This window comes from Stigmatopora argus, chromosome 21, assembly GCF_051989625.1.
Source record: "Stigmatopora argus isolate UIUO_Sarg chromosome 21, RoL_Sarg_1.0, whole genome shotgun sequence".
NCBI classification, from domain to species: Eukaryota; Metazoa; Chordata; class Actinopteri; order Syngnathiformes; family Syngnathidae; genus Stigmatopora; species Stigmatopora argus.
Genome location: NC_135407.1, coordinates 10861976 through 10880489, shown reverse-complemented (window position 1 = coordinate 10880489; position 18514 = coordinate 10861976). Strand labels below are relative to the sequence as shown.

The following is an 18514-nucleotide window of genomic DNA, read 5'->3' as shown; positions in this document are numbered from 1 at the left end:
AAATGTTCTGAAAACGTTGCAAAAATGTAAAACTTGTTATCTTGGGTTGAAATGGGTTAAGCTCGTCCACCCTTTTTATTTTTTATAAACGGCCTCTAAACGGTTTCTTTTTGTGAGGCTGAAAATAGTCTGCTTGCCAATGGTGATAATGTCTTCTTCAATTGAGAATTTTATTTATTTCATATTGCACAATAACTTGTGGTTTGAAGGAAAATTGATAAAAATAAGACGCCTGTCAAAATTTCTGCAGGTTTTATTCTTTTATTTTCATAGTGTAAGGAGGATGTTGTGTAATTTTATTGCACAACAGAACAACAAAAATATTTTTTTAAATCATCATATTTAATATTCTATTTTCTTATAAAGTAAGGTAACATAGTTACTTTCATATTTGAATGAGGAGGAAAGTAGTTTATTTACTTATTCACAGAAGTTTGAAGTTTCAAATTTGAAATAAAAAAGATGTGCTAATTATCATGATAATTAACGATAGACAGATTTTTATTTTTGATAACAATTTTTGTCACATTGCCCGGCTCTAGCAAGCACACGGTCAAATTTAGGATGTCTTAACACTAGTACTGCTTGCGCACTCTCTTCCCTCTTGCTGTTATTGGTTAGAAGGGTAGTAATAATCAAGTTTTCAATGCTTCCTATATCTACTTAGAATATAGAATACATTAAATCATATTTCTGTCTCCTTATTTCTCTCTCTCCTTCTCTCTAAACACTTTTCTATGCAGCTACATTTGTGAATACCATACAACAGACACCCTAGAAACAACCACAGGGGTGCACCAAACTCTGAACACATTTAAGGCACTAACATTTGCAGGCATAATAAATATAATAAGAATAAATAAATAAATAACACTTAAGTTAAAAGTCATATCAAATTTAGCTTCACTCCAACAATCTTAGTCTAAAACCAATTTGTATTGTTTGAACAATGCTTCCTTCACAACATTGGCAATGTCTGTTGCGCCCTCTTGTGGAATGTATCATTTGAATAATTATTCCATAACACCCAAGGCAAAGGCATTGTGCCGTGACATCATGTTGCGCCATCTTTTAGTGATACCGAAAGACCGCAGGAGAGTGAAGATGAGAATACATTTTACAGGATATTATGAAAAAAAAAATGAAATAAGGGTTTAAACCCTGAATCGGTGGCCAGCCAATCGCAGGGCACAAGGAGACAAACAACCATTCACGCTCACACTCATACCTGGGGGCAATTTAGTGTCTCCAATCAGCCTACCATGCAAGGTTTTGGAATGTGGGAGGAAACCGGAGTACTCGGAGAAAACCCACGCAGGCCCGGGGAGAACATGCAAACTCCACACAGGTGGACTGACCTGGATTTAAACCCAGGACCCCAGTGCTGTGAGGCCAACGCGCTAACCACTTAATGCGCCGGGCCTTCCCCAGTGTCAATGTTTAATTAAATTACAATTGATTAATTGATTAGCATCATAAAATTCCAACAAAGGGTTTGGATTATTATACCAACCCAAAATGTACGAGAAATTTATTTTCTTAATTTACAGTTGACAGTTAGTTAACATCAGAGTTTGATAGACAAATAAATGACACCAAGCATTTATTTTTCCAGATACACCTTTTCTTTTACCAATAAAAATGGAAATAAACTATTCGAATGGAATGATTCAAATCAAGTGATTCAAGAAATAGACTTAGGCCCCCGACTTTTTGGTTTACTTGATTGCCCATGCAAACAGATGGGGAAGCTCATCGACTCCCGTGATCTCCTAGCGCAGGGGTAGGGAACCTATGGCTCGAGAGCCACATGTGGCTCTATGGAAACCGGTGGTGAGAGAGCTGAGTCCCGAATGCACCAATAGGAACTTCACGTCGGCACTGTGGCATTGACTTTTTTTCTTTCATTAAAGTCTTCTGCATCTATTCTCTCATTGATAATCATTGATTAGCAACAGCGTAACAATGTTGTCAAAAGAATTGAACGACTTTTTGTACTTTAAAAGTGGTAAAATGACTAAAAAAATGGCAAATTTTCATTTTTATTTTGACTTTTAAATTGTGAGTATGGCTCTCAAGGAATAACATTTGAAAATAGGAATTGTTTATGGCTCTTTCTTTCAAAAAGGTTCCCACTTGTTGCCCACTTGATTTGCAGATTCAGTGAGGACTATATTCAAATAGATTAATTTAGCACACGTAATGTGATTAATCAAATCTGAGACCAATTGCGGTGGCTGATTTGGCATCTTTAAATACCATGCCTGAATGGCAGGCATAGAGGCAAAGAGAGACGCGGCAGGAATAATGGATCTTTTCTGCTCGTGTATTTTTGAAACACCTAGAACAAAAATAAAAATGACATTCTCCTCAATAACCGGATTTTATAGATTCTGAATGAAATAAGGAAGTGGTTCTTGTTGAAGGTACTGAACTTTAAACATTACATTGGAGGACAATTTACATTCTACTATTCAAATTTTCAATATTCCCCCTAAAAAATCCTAAAACTGCAGTTTCTGAATCAATTTACTCTCACTGAGTCAAAATAATAATAATAATAAAACAAACCTAAGAAAAACTACTTCAAAATAAAAGAACCCTAAAAGCCTTTAAATGCCCAGTAGGCTGGGTGAACACCCAAATTGCCCTTATGTATAATAAGTGTGCATGAATGATTGTTCATCTCATGGTCCCCTGCAATTGGCTGGCAAACAATTCAGCGTGTCCCCCATTTACTGGTCACAGTTGGCTGGGATAAGCTCCAGCACCCTTTGACCATTTTGAGGATAAGCAGCACAGCATAAGAATGAATGAATGAATGAATTTGTAAACTGTGCACATGCATACAAACCAGTGACTATAACCTGTTTATGATGAGAAGAAAGCAGTGAAAAACATATCTTTGACCAGACATCATCACACAATTTCCCAAAAGACTCAGAAGAGCAAATTTAAGTATTTTTGTATATTTTTCATATTTTGATAAAATAGTTAGCCTTGATTAATGTGGATCAATTTAGCATATGCAACCATTTTGTTTATATCATCAGAATAAGACCATTTATTATTATTAATAATAATAATATCATGAGGATTATGATTATTATTATTATTATCACTATCATTACCATTATTATCATTATTGCTATTATTATTATTACTATTATCATCATCATTATTATTACCATTATTATCATTATGCTATTGTTATTATTACTATTATCATCATTATTATTATACTTATTATTATCATTAATAATAATATTATCATGAGAATTATGATTATTTTTATGATTATTATTATCACTATAATTACCATTATCATTATTGCTATTGTTATTATTACTATTATCATCATCATTATTATTACCATTATTATCATTATGCTATTGTTATTATTACTATTATTATTATCATCATCATTATTATTATACTTATTATCATTAATAATAATAATATTATCATGAGAATTATTATTATGATTATGATTATTATTATTATCACTATCATTACCATTATTATCATTATTGCTATTGTTATTATTACTATTATCATCATTATTATTACCATTATTATCATTATGCTATTGTTATTATTACTATAATTATTATCATCATCATTATTATTATAATTATGATTATTATCATTAACAATAATATTATCATTAGAATTATGATTATTATTATGATTATTATTATCACTATCATTACCATTATTGCTATTGTTATTATTACTATTATCATCATCATTATTATTACTATTATTATTATCATCATCATCATCATTATTATTATCATTAATAATAATATTATCATGACAATTATGGTTATTATTATGATTATTATCATCACTATCATTACCATTATTATCATTATTGCTATTGTTATTATTACTATTATCATCATCATCATCATCATCATTATTATTACCATTATTATCATTATACTATTGTTATTATTACTATTATTATCATCATCATCATCATTATTATTATACTTATTATTTCTTATTTATTTACAGTAATTTAACCGCCAATGGTCAGCGCGTCAACCTCACAGTTCTGGGGTTTCTTCGGGTACTCCAGCCACACCCCAAAAACATGAATGGTAGGCTGGTTGAACACTCTATTTTGTCCCTAGGTATGAGTGTGAATTGTTGTTCGACATAAAGGTCAGTCTAAACACAAAACGGCATTTGGCGGCGGGCATTGTGTGAGCGACCTGCTGTCGCGCGACAAAGCCGGGCCGGTCTGAACGCAGCATTATTTCTCAGGTGTACTGCCACAATTATTAACAGCAAAGTTACGGAGGATGCGCAGGTAATCCAAATCCCCATGTCAAATTTCATTGAACAAAACTTGGCTTTTATTTGTTTGCTGTCATGCAAAATTTACCTTGGTTATTACTCTTCCTTTACTGATTTTGTTTGTCTCTTCCACTAAACCTCCTCACCTCAAAATCCAGCACTTGAAATTCAATTTGAGGTGCTCCCTCAAATTTCCCATGAAGAAAAAAACCCCAATCAGTGTTACAGAAAATACAAAACCCTCTCTTAAATTATTCACTCCCAGTCATTTTTAACAAGACATCCCCTTCTTTCAAGCACCAAAGAAGATTGTGTTCTATGAACAGAGAACATTCAAAAAAAAGAATGAAGGCAGCACGGCAGCAGAGTGGTTATCGCATCGGCTTCACAGTTCTGGGGTCGAGGGTTTGATCCCAGGTGGGTCCTCACTGTGTGGAATTTGCATGTTCTCAACGGGCTTGCGTGGGTTTTCTCCAGGTACTCCGGTTTCCTCTCACATACCAAAAACATGTAGGATAAGCTGGTTGAACACTCTAAATTGCCCCTAGGTAGGAGTGTGCCAATGAATGTTTGTCTCTCCTTATGCCCTGCGATTGGTTGGCCATAGACTCAGACTGTTCCTTGCCTGGTGCCCGTAGTTAGCTGGGATAGATTCCAGCACACCCCAAGACCCATGAGGGGATAAGCGGTTCAGAAAATGTATGTCTCATCTCATTTTCTGAATGGCTTTATCCTCATTAGGGTCGCGGGGGTGCTGGACCTCGGTCACAGTCCCAGCTGACTCCGGGCCAGAGGCGGGGGACACCCTGAATCGGTGGCCAGACGATCGCAGGGCACAAGGGGACGGACAACCATACACAATCACACCCATACCTAAGGGCAATTTAGAGTGTCCAATCAGCCTACCATGCATGTTTTTGGAATGTGGGAGGAAACCGGAGTACCCGGAGGAAACCCACGTAGGGCAGGGGAGAACATGCTAACTCCACACAGGTGGATGTGACCTGGATTTGAACACAGGACCCCAGAGCTGTGAGGCCGACGTGCTAACCACTCGCTCCACCGGGTCGCGCCTCTATGTATGGATGTAAAAAAAAAAAAAGAATGATTAGATTTTCAATATTTATCATAAAAAGGCATGTTTCCACTCTTTGTTTGTTCTTTTCTTATGAGTTGAACATCATAAACAAACATTGTTTATACATCGTTTGTAGTGAATAAGTTATAAATGATCAGCAACAATTTAAGACCGTACCTTTAGTACTAATTCAGTCCAAGAGCTTGAAACCTAGTTGGGGTGCAAAATACAGTAATCCCTCGAATATCTTGGTTTATGTAGACCAGACATGGCCTCGATAACGGGAAAACCGCGAAGAAGGATCACCCCAATTATTAATACCACAATACATGTTTTCGTGCCTATAAGAAATACAAGTACAATTCTCAAAAAGTGTATATTTATTAAATATTACAGCTATAAGAATATAAAAAAATCCAATGTATTATAATATCTAAATATAATCTAAATATATAAAAATGAAAATACTTTAAATACTTTAACTCACTGTGAAAATAGTTTCTCGTCGCTTGATATAAATAAATTTAAAATAAAACAGGTTAATGGGAGTTTTAGTCCAAGTCCTTGAAGGCGAGGTACAGCTTCGCGTTCGGGATGAAACAGTTTGTGAAGGCTTTTCGGTTTTTCATCTAGTATACAGGGAGCAAGGCTTTGTTCTTACTTGTAGTTCTTGTACTTCCAAGATGGCGCTGTACACGCGGGAGCCAGTGGCAGTAGCTCTGTACACTCATGTTTTTTGTGTTTTACAGCCCTTTTATCTTTTTTTTTAAATTACATTTGAATATTTCTTAATACATTCCTTTTTACTTTACTTTGTACTTTATACTTTAATGTTTTTACAACTTTCCTTGTTCTGTTAGCCTGGCTTCTTTCGGCGACTTCTTTTTTGGAACCATTCAGCCATGCCTATGCTGTCACACACATGGGACTAGCTGTTACAATACGCAGCAGAAGGAGCAACACCTCGGTGCCGCCAGAGATTCGGAGCTGGACAAAAGTGCCAGGAGAAGAGGCAACGCTTCTGACCAACCATTCCATCATGGGATAAGATGGAAGAGCTGTCGAGGCTTACCAGCAACGGAGTCGAGGGGCTCTACTCTGCTACTGTTGTCTTCAGCTCCAGACTACTGAGGAACTGTGCGTATAAGCTTGGAAGAGTGACTCTGCATATTCTCTACCTCGGTCACAGTCTGCAGAAGTTCCCCATCTTGTGGAAGACTTCCTGTGTGTGGTTCCAGTTTTTGTCCAACTTTACAATGTCTTTTTGAGTCTGTATCCGTTTTAGCTACCGCAACCAAGATGGCGCCGTTCAAGTGGCAGCCGGCTGCGGTAGCTCCGTCCACTCTTGCTCGTTTTGTGTTTTTGCTGCTTTTCTGTCTTAATGATTTTATTTGGTGATTCTCAATGATCCCATTTACTTTGATTTGCTTTGTACTTTTGCTTTGTTGTTCTGCGGCTTTTGCGACGGTATTGTCTAACTTATAACTATGCCTTTTTCTTGCTACTGTCACAATGAAATTTCTCGAATACGGGATGAATAAAGTTATCCAATCCAATCCAATTAAGTTTATTTTGTTTTCTTGTGGCCATGTCTGGTCTACATTATCCGCGATATTCGAGGAAATATTCTGCTCGCCTAATGGAAACGCCTAATGTCAGGTAACAAAACGACCTAGAAAACACTATTGTCTGTTCTGAACAAATCAGTCAAACATTAGCTTTGTTATTTTTTAAAGCATGAGGATGGTCGAACTTGTTGATTAAAGCTGGCTTTACCATAAAGCCAGGCAGCAGCATTCCCACACATGATGATCCGCACATTCAGTTAATCTTTGAATAAAAATGTTCGGGAAGGCCTGTTCTGGCCGGGGGCGGGTCACGGGGCAGACCTCGCTCGCTGCCGGCATACAACGCAGGATTGCCGGCCGACGCAACCGGCATGCGCCGCCGGATGGCCGGCCGACGCGGCTGGCATGCCTCACCGGCTGGGAAATGAAACTTCCACTTCGCTACTCCGTGCCGTCCAACTGTCAATTAGCTGTCCAGCGAGCTCTATTTTTGGATAAGTGCAACGATGTCAGCCCACTGCCCGGACTTAAATGCAATCTCAACTTCCACCGCGGCGTCCCGCCATCCTCGGCAGCCAAAGTGCTCTATTTTCGAACAAGGCCGATGGCGTTGGGCCGTAACGTTGTCCGGAGCTTGCACTTTTGCACATTCCACATTTCTGAGACATTCCACCGTCAGCCCCACTACTACAAGGCTCCCAGAGTCCGCTGAGCGAGGTCTATTTTTGCTTTAGTTGTCTTTATGGCATCTGCCATAACGTCGCCCGGGGCTCGCATTTCTGAAAAAAATCTTCGTTTGCCGATGCTTTCTGCTGTCCAATTCGCAAGTTCTATTTTCAAATAAGCGCCACGAAGTAAGGTCGCATGGGGCTCGCATTTCTGATAAAAAATCACCCTCACATAGGCCCAGAAAGCGCAATTTTTGGATAAAAATGACAGCCGCCGCCCACCATTTTATCATTTGGTGATGAGTGACAGACCTCAGTCCTATGCCATTTTCTTAGTGGCAAGCTGAAGACAGGGGAGGGGCTTCTGCTTGCGAGTTTCAGCGTGGATTTTCGGATTTTTATGGACTTTTTTCCAGAAAAAAAATCTGCGATATAGTGAAGCCGCGAAAGGATCACAGTAGTTCAGTGATTCGTCTCAGCCTTAATATACGCCACCTACCTACATTATTAGAACCAGCAGCAAGAACAAAAATACCAAGAAAACTAATAATTTCCTAATATGCTAATTGGGTTTATAGTTAATGTACTCATGTAGCTGCTGCACATGCTTCAAAATATTAGTAGCATTACAGAGCAAACTTTCACAACATTTTCTACAGTTTCGTATCATCTTTTGTTTGACGGAGCAAGTAGACAATTTTGTGGTCCACCCTGAACTAGTGTGATTCACAAGTACAAATATTTGCAAAAATGAATCTCTCACTCCAAAACTACTGACCTTCTGCACAACATTCTCCTTCTGCATTTGACTCTGTCGCAGCTTCTTGAGCAGAACCAGCCGAGCTTCTTCCAAACGCAGCTCCTCTCTCAGGGCTTTGATCATCTGCTGTCTCTCTTCTCCAGTCTTACCCTACAACAAACAAACACAAGTGAACATTACGTTAAGCAGAAATTATAAAGATGATAATGATTGATGCCCTGTATTGTCCAGAGTACAAGTCAAACCTACAAAACCACTTTCAGACATAATAATCAGCAACATTATCGTGTGATGTGACATACAATCTACCCAGAACGTGGCTTTCAGAATTGAATTGAATTATTTTATTGTCATTATACAAGTATAATGAGATTTACCGCTTCACCACAAATTGCACAAATAACAACAACAAAGAAACAAATGAACAACGAATAAATAGTAATAATCAATAAATAAGTAGTCAACAAAATAAGTAGTTTAAAACCAAGAAGTAGTTTTACAAACTCAGCGACTTTCAGCAGCATAAGACTTGGCCACGACGTCATGCCTGTTAACTTTTTTAGATTTTACATTATTTTAACGCACTGTACCGATCTGGCCACCTGATACTTTAGTGGTTCACTCGCCTGACTTCCGTGCGGGCAAGCGCGGGCTCGATTCTTGCTGGTGGCGGTATATTTGTGAGTGAGAATGGTTGTTTGTGTCTCTGTGTACCCTATGGCTGACTGGCAACCAATCTAGGGTGTAGTCTGCCTTTCGCCCGAAGTCAGCTGGGATAGGCTCCAGCAACCCCCGCAACCCTTATGAGGATGCGTGGTTTGGAAGATGAATGAATGGACGGATTTGACAATTGTAACAGACCAGACTAAACAACGACATGTTCGCAATCACAAAATTATTTTTTAAAAATGAAGAAATACTCTAACTGCCTGTGGAGCGAGTGGTTAGCGCGTGGGCCTCACAACTCTGGGGTCCCGGGTTGAAACCTGCGTGAGTTTTCCTCCGGGTACAGATTCATGTTCGGGATGAAACAGTTTAACAATCGGTCCTTTGTGAAGGTTTTCATGGTTGCTCATCCAGTAGACGGGGAGCAAGGCTTTGTTCTTGTTTTTTAAACCATGAGGACGCGGTCAAACTTGTAGATTAAAGCTTGCTTTACCATGAAGCTAGCAGCATTCCGCATGTTCAGTTTATCTTTCAATAAGAATGTCCATGAAGGCATCCTCTTAAAAAAAGGCCAGTCTCATCAATGTTAAAAACTTGCTCCGGAATATAACAAACCATTCTCCTGAATTATGTGAGGGAAATCTTCCTTGACATAGCGCTTCGCTGCCTCCCAGTCTCCCGAGGAGGCTCACTCGCGGCAATGGAACGAGGCTGAGGTTCATCTTTATCGTCTTCGTCAAGAGCTGAGCTATCGTAAAAGGTCTTGGCATTGGTTCTAATCCTATTGCTATCCAGAGCAATCATCTTCTCCATCTAAACAATGATTTTATTCCTCGTGCTTAGCAAATGTTCGCTTCTTCCTTCTTGATGTAACACATGCTCAATTCATTAATGATGCATTTGATGACGCAGGACGTTTAAGAGGCATTTTTAACGGCAATTCAAAATCCATACAATGCTAGGAAAGGCTCGCCGTTGTCTTTCTGTATGCGATGCAAAATGTATGTAATGTAATCCGAAGAAAAGGCCTGACGTCTTTCTCGGCTGTTTGTATTATCGGCGCGTCATTCTTCTTCTACAGTGAGATTTAGGGTTGTGTGCCACCCATTTCGTTGCCGAAGAAGAAGCAGTGCCCTGACTTGTGCCATTTTTCATCTTCTGTCTTCCTCTGTATTTTGACATAAAGTTTTTTTTTAATGCATAAGATAAAATCCGCGATGTACTGAAGCCGCGAACGATGAAGCCGCGAAGTGGTGAAGCCGCAAAGTGGTGAAGGAGTAAATCACATTTTGGGGGAAATTCATTCTATCAGAGACCAAGAATTAACATTATACATTCTAGTAATAGTAATGGTAAAATGGAAAAACATCAGACTAACCCGCCTGTTTGCCATTTTAACAGATATTACGATAATTAAAGCCTGCACATCAAAACATAACTGATAAATGCTCGACAGAGCTGCCCACTAATGCGGAATTTCAGGAGTTTACCTGGAAATGCAATTCCAACTCCGCCACTCCGGACAACCTTTCTAAACTCCGGAAATCCCAAAAATTGTCACTTAAATTTTTTTTGAAGCAATCATTTGGGAAAAGTACCAAATTTCCAATTTAAATGCCTCGAAATTCACACCATCACTACGGCTTTCGCCATCTTGATTCAACTTCACAGTAAACCGGAAGAATTCAACAACACGAGTGCATTGTGAATCATCCGAGTTACAAGTTCTGACGAATGATTCGTCTTGTGCGACTTCAGCGCATATCGATTTTGCGTGAATCGCATTCCCCCCCGACGGAGGTTGGCAGCTCTGGCTCGATCTCAGTCCAAGTCAGTTGCAAATCTATTAAAATACAATACTTCATAAGAACTTTGCCAACCTTAGAAGGGATGCCTAAAACATCCTCCTTCTGGCTGTTAGTGTGAAATGAACTCATAAGATCCTGCCCAAAAAGTGAATTTGTAGTTTGAAAAATTTGCTAATATGTAATTAAAGCACAAATTATACATATTAATCCAAAATAATTAAGTCAGAACTTCTTACAGCGCCCCCAATTACATGTATATTAGGGGTTGAAACCGATGTGCAACACAAACTACATTACTAATTGGCTGAATGTTAAGACCAACCATATGTATACATGTACATCTGTGTATGTATGTATATATAGATTTATATATATATATATATATATATATATATATATATATATATATATATATATATATATATATATATACACATATATATATATATATATATATATATATATATATACATATATTTCAGCAACATGCTTATTTATTTATATATTTGTTTAATTATTAATTAAGTTATTTATTACCTATTTATTTGTCTAAAATGTCTTTTCCTGTGTCTGCATTCTCACCCTTTTGCTACCGTGACAATGAAATTTCCCGAATACGGGATGAATAAAGTGATCTAATCTAATCTAATCTAATCTAATCTAATCTAATCTAATCTAATTAGCCAATGAACATTCTGCATGCTAAGAGGGTCCTCTGTTCATGTGAGAGAAGTATTTTACCTTGAACATGTCCAGGTTTGCATGGTTCAGGCGCTCTTCTGGGCGAGGTGTTGTTCTCGGACTAGTTGCCTCATTGTCTGACAGAATAATGACATCCGGAGATGGTGTTCGTCTATCGTGGTCTGTGTCACTGAAAGGGTAAAAAATATATATATATACACACAACTTGACTTAGTGTTACATGCTAGGAAAACTTGGAAGGTACATTCAAGAGGCGACATGTTAAATGTTTGACGGACTCAAATACTGAAGACAGAAAGTAGAGTACAGTAGTTGGTTGGTGGTTTGCTTATTCAAAATACAGGAGTCCAAAAGACATGAATTAAAATCCAATTTGACCACATTATGTCAAAATATATGCCTCAAAGGGTGCAGAAGAATTTGGAACATTCTGGTTTCTTGCCAGGAATTGAATGCGGCAGGCTTAAAAGTCAGTGAAGTCATAGGTAATCTTAGCGTCTTCTTTCTTGTGCGGTAGAAACAAAGAATAAGCGGCGTGAATCCAATACACGAACCAGATGGTAGTGAAAGAAAAAAAACATGGAATGCTGGGACCGATATGTGAAGTTCCATTGAGTCATTATGTAATTAATTACCTGTTTGGTGGAAACCTTGCTGTTGTGTCAACGCATCTAAAAACAAGACCCCATAGGTTCTGTGTCCAAGAGAAAGTCTGAGTCTGATAAATACCTGAGGTACACCTACGGACAAGGGTTTTGAGACACTTCACCATTGAGTAGGATTAGAAAGAGCGTCAAAACCTTTGACCGTGGGCGTAGTTTTACTCTTCAGTATGGTTGTTTGTGAAAAGACTGCGCAATATAGGCTTATTATGATTTCCAGCACAGTGGTACCTCGACATATGAGTGCCCCGGCAATTTGAGATACGAGTAAAATTTCGAGCAAATATTTATCTTGAGATACGAGACAAATTTTGATATAGGAGGATACAACGGAAGCGAGAGGCTGCTCATAAGAACATCATGGGCACTGTCTTTCTGGTTGCAACTCCCTCGTGTAATGTCTCTACGAACACTGGGCGGAGCGTTGCATTTTTTTTCAGTGTTTTTCCCCCCGTTAGTCTGTACGAATGGCGGAGCGATCGCGAATATGAGAGGAGTATACGCTAATTCTCGTTGGCAAGTGGTCGTGCGTGCGAGGACATTTGTGTGCATCATTTTCTGAATATTTTGAAGGGAATACAAAAACGCTCGATAGGTTGCATCTGAGAGTCAGGGTGGAGGCGGGGCAAATAGGGCCAACCCGGGAGAAGAAAGGCATCAAAATTTTAAAAAAAATTAGAATTAAGTTTAGTGTAAGGTTAGATTAAACTTATTTTTGAGTGTGTCTGCATCATAATCCAAGTTCATTTAAATTTGTTTATGTTATGTTACGAGTGCGTTGCCGTGTAAAAAGTCCCCCCCTCTCTCTCTGTCCGTCTCTCTCTCCCCTCCGCAAAAGCTGTCTAATTTTAGTACTATTAAACACATTTTAGTACTATTAACCACTAGTTATTTGTTACTTTGTTAATAGATGGTGAATTAGAACAAATAAAAATGTTTTTCCAATCCAATACCCTGTTTTGGGTGTTTTTTCGGAGGGTTGGAACAAATAAATTTGTTTTTAGTTCATTTCTATGGGAAACGTTCATTTGAGTTACGAGTAAATCAATATACGAGTTCAGTCCTAAAACGAATTAAGCTCGTATCTCGAGGTACCACTGTATTCACGATTGATTGCTAATATTTTACACCTGTCACAAAACTGTAGAAATTGCGATTACAGTTACAGTTTGACTTATTTTTAAGTTTTTAAAAGACTGTTTTAAAATCCGTCCAAATTAGTGTCCTGGACCAGATTGTGTTAGCTACTAAACCAATTGAGTGGCTGTACTCCTGTTTACTGTGTTACATTCATCTTTTTAGAGTTTATTGGCGAGTTTCAGTGTGTTACGCTAGTATGATGTCATGCTATTTATATAACTGATGCAGCCGTGGTGGGTTTTATTACTTCGTGACTTCAATTAAAAGTTGCATTCTATCTGAGAGGTTATAATTCCAGTTTCGGCTCGTCTACCAGAGACTAAATCTGAAGCAGCATCTTTATAGAACTGCTCAATTAAAACTAATCTCTAGATTTTAGGAATTGTAGTTTGATAGGAGGCCTGGATGAGGTTATGTTTGAACCACAATATTGTGATGTACGCATGCGTAATACTCGGATCGTAGGACGTGCGATCCTTTTTTAATTTTTTTAAATTAAAGACCATTGTGAGTGAGACATATCTGGCTCTTTTAATGAGCACCTCAGGCACACTACTGACAACTTCTTAAGGCCGCCTTGCCTGACAAACGAGTGGTGATAGCTGCTCGTTAAGTGATACAATGATCTTGGACAATTTAAATGTGTGCCGCAATTATATGCTCCAATTCGGTCCCCTTTGGTGGTGATGGGATGGGAGGTGTCATCGACTCAGTCCCAAACTTGGATTAAACCGCATTATATGAATAAATGTGGTCAAGGTGGGTCAACCAAAGTCTCTCCAAAAAGAACCATTCAAGTCATTTGGTGAATAATCTTTGATTTCTAATATCGCAAACACACACATTTTTTTTTCAATATAACTAATAATAGTTGATATTTTGCAGGTCAGTAAATTTAAATATTTGCTGTAACTGCTATATTATCATTACTTGCATATTATTACAACGCATACTATAAAAAGAGGACCCAATCTCATGCACAAAAAACCTTTAAAATGTATGACCATTATGCTTTAGAAATGTAAAATAATGTAAGGAGGACTTTGTAGTGCAACAGCGTGGTGAATGTGTCTCTGAGAATCAATCTTTGTGGTTGTCAGCAAATGACCATCAAGTGGCAGGACGGCGCGTATTCAGAAAAGTAAAATTATAATTTGATAGTTCAAATGCATTAAAACTAATATAGAGTAATGAAAAGAATATGCAATCCTAACTAATTTTTAGCTTGATGCTATAGATTTCGAATACATTTTTCCTACAAGAAATAACACTAATAGAATAGTGTGGAATAAAAATAAAGCAACAACAACGAAATAACATTGTATCAGCAAAACAAAAAATACACACTGAATAATGTTACTGGCGACGTTATGGCAGACGCCGTTGGATTAATGTAATTTGATTCTTTTATTTGTATGTTTTTACCATAAAAATCTGTGAAGTGTTGAGGACTTGAAGATGAGATGAAATTTATAAGTTATATGATTTTTCTTCTCTTTATGGGTGCAACTTTCATTTCCATAAAATATTCAGTACACACTAAAAAGGACAGCTTTTGTTTTTCTGTCCACATACCACATGGACAAGATTTTGTTGTTTTGTTACCTCATTGCTGTATGGAAGTGTCAAATTCAAAGCACAAGGGCCAAATCCAGCCTGCCACATCATATTGTATGGCCTGTATAACTAAGTCAGTTTCATGTTTCAAGGTTAAATAACATTTACAATTTACATAACAATTTTATTTAGTTCCCAATGAAAGGTCAAGGACCAAAGAATTCAGATTATAATGACATCTTTTGCTTAATTTAAACAAAAATAAGCATTTTTAAAATAAAAAATATCAATTAATATTTAATGTTTCCATTTTAGATTTTTAATGAAAAATTGAAGAAAAAGTTAAATTAAAAGGCGAATATTAACCATTTTCAACTTTTTTTTTTAGATGTTTTCAAATTGTATTTTTTCCGAGTTTCTTATATTCTGTTTTTGATGAATAACAGGGCCTGCTTATTCATTTTTCGCACCAAAAATTCCAAATAAAGAACTCTGTGATGACAAATGGTGGGCAAAAAGAATTGTTGTTGTAAGTTGAGGGAGGCTACAAGTGGAAGTAAAGCAGGCCGCAATGTTACTGGGACAATTTTAAAATAAAATAATGGACACAGGAAATGCATTTACATTTTGGGGGATTTTGTAACTTGAATCTGTTGAGACGGTCATTTGCATATTAAAGGGTGTCGTAACCTGAAAATTTCGACCTGGCATTTGTAAGTAGAGGTAAGACTGTACCCTAAAATGACAAGGAAGTGACGCAAAGTGAACTCATTGCCTGCCAATGACACGATGGATGTCCAACTCAATGGCTGTGGATGCTCATCTTTCAATGGCATTGACACCACTAGATCTTCAATCCATAATGACTGGGAATGAGTGCATGTTAGCACCATAAATAATCGGCAGCAAGTTACGTTTTTATCTTCCATAGCGCTTATCCTCACAAGCGTTGCGGGGGGTGCTGGAGCTTATCCAAGCCAACCATGGGCAATGAATTGGTTGCCAGCAAATCACAGGGCACAATGAAACAGACAACCACACATGCTCAAAATCGTTCTGCCACCGAGTGGGAATCGAACGCTGACTGCCCGCACCAAAGTCAGGCGGAAGAACCACTGTACCATCGGGTGGGCCCGTAAATTAAGATAAGGCCGAATATAATCTAAGATCTAGTTGGCATGAATGTGGCATACGAACTGGGAATCCCCAAATTTGCATGCCACTGTTCTAAGTCAGTACAGTAATACCTCGACATACGAGCAATTTGAGATAAGAGTAAAATTTCGAGCAAATATTTATCTTGAGATACGAGACAAATTTTGATATACAAGCATGCAACGGACGTGAGAGGCTGCTCATAAGAACATCATGGGCACTGTCTTTCTGATCGCAACTCCCTCGAGTAATGTCTCTACGAGCACTGGGCAGAGCGTTGCATTCTTTTCAGTGTTTTCCCCCCCGTTAGTCAGTGCAGAATGGCGGAGGAGCTTGCTCAATAATACGAGAGGAGCATATACTACTTCTTGTTGGCAAGTGGTCGTGCGTTATCCTATTGTGAGGACATTTGTGTGCATCATTTTCGGAATATTTTGAAGGGAAGACAAAAAACAAAAAACCCTCGATACGTTGCACCTGAAAGTCAGGGTGGAGGCGGGGCAAATAGAGCCAACCCGGGAGAAGAAAGGTATCAAAATTTCAAACAAAATTAGAATTAAGTTTAGTGTAAGGTTAGATTAAATTTATTTTTTAGTGTCTGCATCATAATCCAAGTTCATTTAAATTTGTTTATGTTATGTTACGAGTGCGTTGCCGTGCAACAAGTCTCCCCCCTCTCTCTCCCCTCCGCCTAATCCATCTAATTTTAGTAGTACAGTGGCACCTCGACATACGAGTGGCCCAACATACGAGAAATTTGAGATACGAGTAAAATATTTGTCTTGAGATACAAGACAAACGGGGCAAACAGAGCCAACCCGGCCGGGAGAAGAAAGGTATAAAAATGTAAAACAAAATTAGAAGTTTAGTGTAAGGTTAGATTGAATTTATTTTTGAGTGTGTCTGCATCGTAATCCAAGTTCATTTAAATTTGTTTATGTTATATTACGAGGGCATTGCGGTGCAAAAAGTCCCCCCCCTCTGTCCCTCTCGCTCTAGCCTCCGTGAAATCTGTCTAATTTTAGTTATATTAAACAAATTTTAGTATACTATTAAACCACTAGTTATTTGATACTTTGTTAATAGATGGCGAATTAGAACAAATAAAACATTTTTTTCCAATCCAATATCCTGTATTTGGTGTTTTTTTCAGAGGGTCGGAATGAATTAATTTGTTTTTAGTTCATTTCAATGGGAAACGTTCGTTTGAGTTACGAGAATATCGACATACGAGCTCAGTCCCGGAACGAATTAAGCTCGTATCTCGAGGTACCACTGTACTGCAAAAAAATTGAGTTAGAAACACAATTCCAACATTAATACATTGGATACTATCCTAATAAAATTGAACTTACCACCTCCGTCCTGCACTCATGTCTACCGGCTCATCCAGGATGTTCTCCTTCCCATTCTTACTGGAACCAACATGGCCACCATGTCCTCCCAGTCTGAGACTTCCATTTAGCTTTTCCTCATAAGCAGACCCCATTAGGCTCTGATGGTGGAGTGCGCTAGCGCTGGGGCCCTTTCCGTCTCCTATTGGACCGGCGACCTCCAGGGCCGCAAGGTCAGCGAGATCTTTGCGTTTCAGGAGCGCCAACATCTTAAGTCGCTCCATGGCCTCGTGGCCCTCCATTTTGAGACGTTTTGCCAAGGCCTCCTCTCGCTCGTTGGGCGACTCCAGACCCCGCTTCAGCAAGTTAAGCCTCAGCGCCTCCTCAGACATCTGCTCCATCCTGGAGTCAAGAGAAAAAAAATGTTAGATTATAGTTTGATGTGGTGTTACTTTTAATATTGGTGACATTCGCCATCTTAGTACTTTGCTATTGGATACTACAATCAACCAGAGATGCTTAAAAATGCATCCATGACTCAATCACATTTACACACATTTGGTGACATGTTCCATCTCATTTTACACCCACACACAGTGATTATGTGCCAGAAATACTCACACCAAAGATGGATGAATATGCTGATGAAAAAATCGTCAAATAAAAGGATTAATTAACCTTGTATTTGAACAACAAGTAATTAGTCATTTTAACAAATTACAGACTTGAAAGGTGAATTTTACATATCGAATATTTCAGTGACACTTCTAATTCCAGTATCACAAAGTGCAGTAAAAATCATGGCTAATCAGACAACAGGAACATCTGATCATTCAGACAGAAGTGGGTTAAATAAAGCGGGCTAATAATAGCTTGAAACTCTGAACTCGACAGTGATGAATATTGGGATTTCCGCTGTGAGGGTAAACGTGACTTGTGATGCTCTACCAATACATGTAGAAAGCGATCAAAATCTATGAAGCTATGGCCAAAAGAATTTGTTTAATTAAAAATTATGTTATTTCAAAGATTATATTTGAAACAGTTAGTAAGAATGGCAGCAAGCTGAGTCTTATGACTGAATTGGATGCGTCATGTGACTAGCTGC

At 38.1% G+C, this 18514-nt stretch overlaps 1 protein-coding gene across 1 annotated transcript in view; it reads right to left on the bottom strand.

Moving 5' to 3' along the window:
- Positions 1-18514, bottom strand: part of gatad2b (GATA zinc finger domain containing 2B) — a 72147-nt gene that overhangs the window by 15472 nt on the left and 38161 nt on the right. The window contains exons 2-4 of the mRNA XM_077590358.1: positions 17428-17808; positions 11598-11727; positions 8401-8532 (exon numbers count right to left, since the gene is read on the bottom strand). Coding sequence (XP_077446484.1) covers positions 8401-8532; positions 11598-11727; positions 17428-17807 — 642 coding nt within the window. The 5' untranslated portion in view covers position 17808. The remainder of the gene's footprint in view (positions 1-8400; positions 8533-11597; positions 11728-17427; positions 17809-18514) is intronic.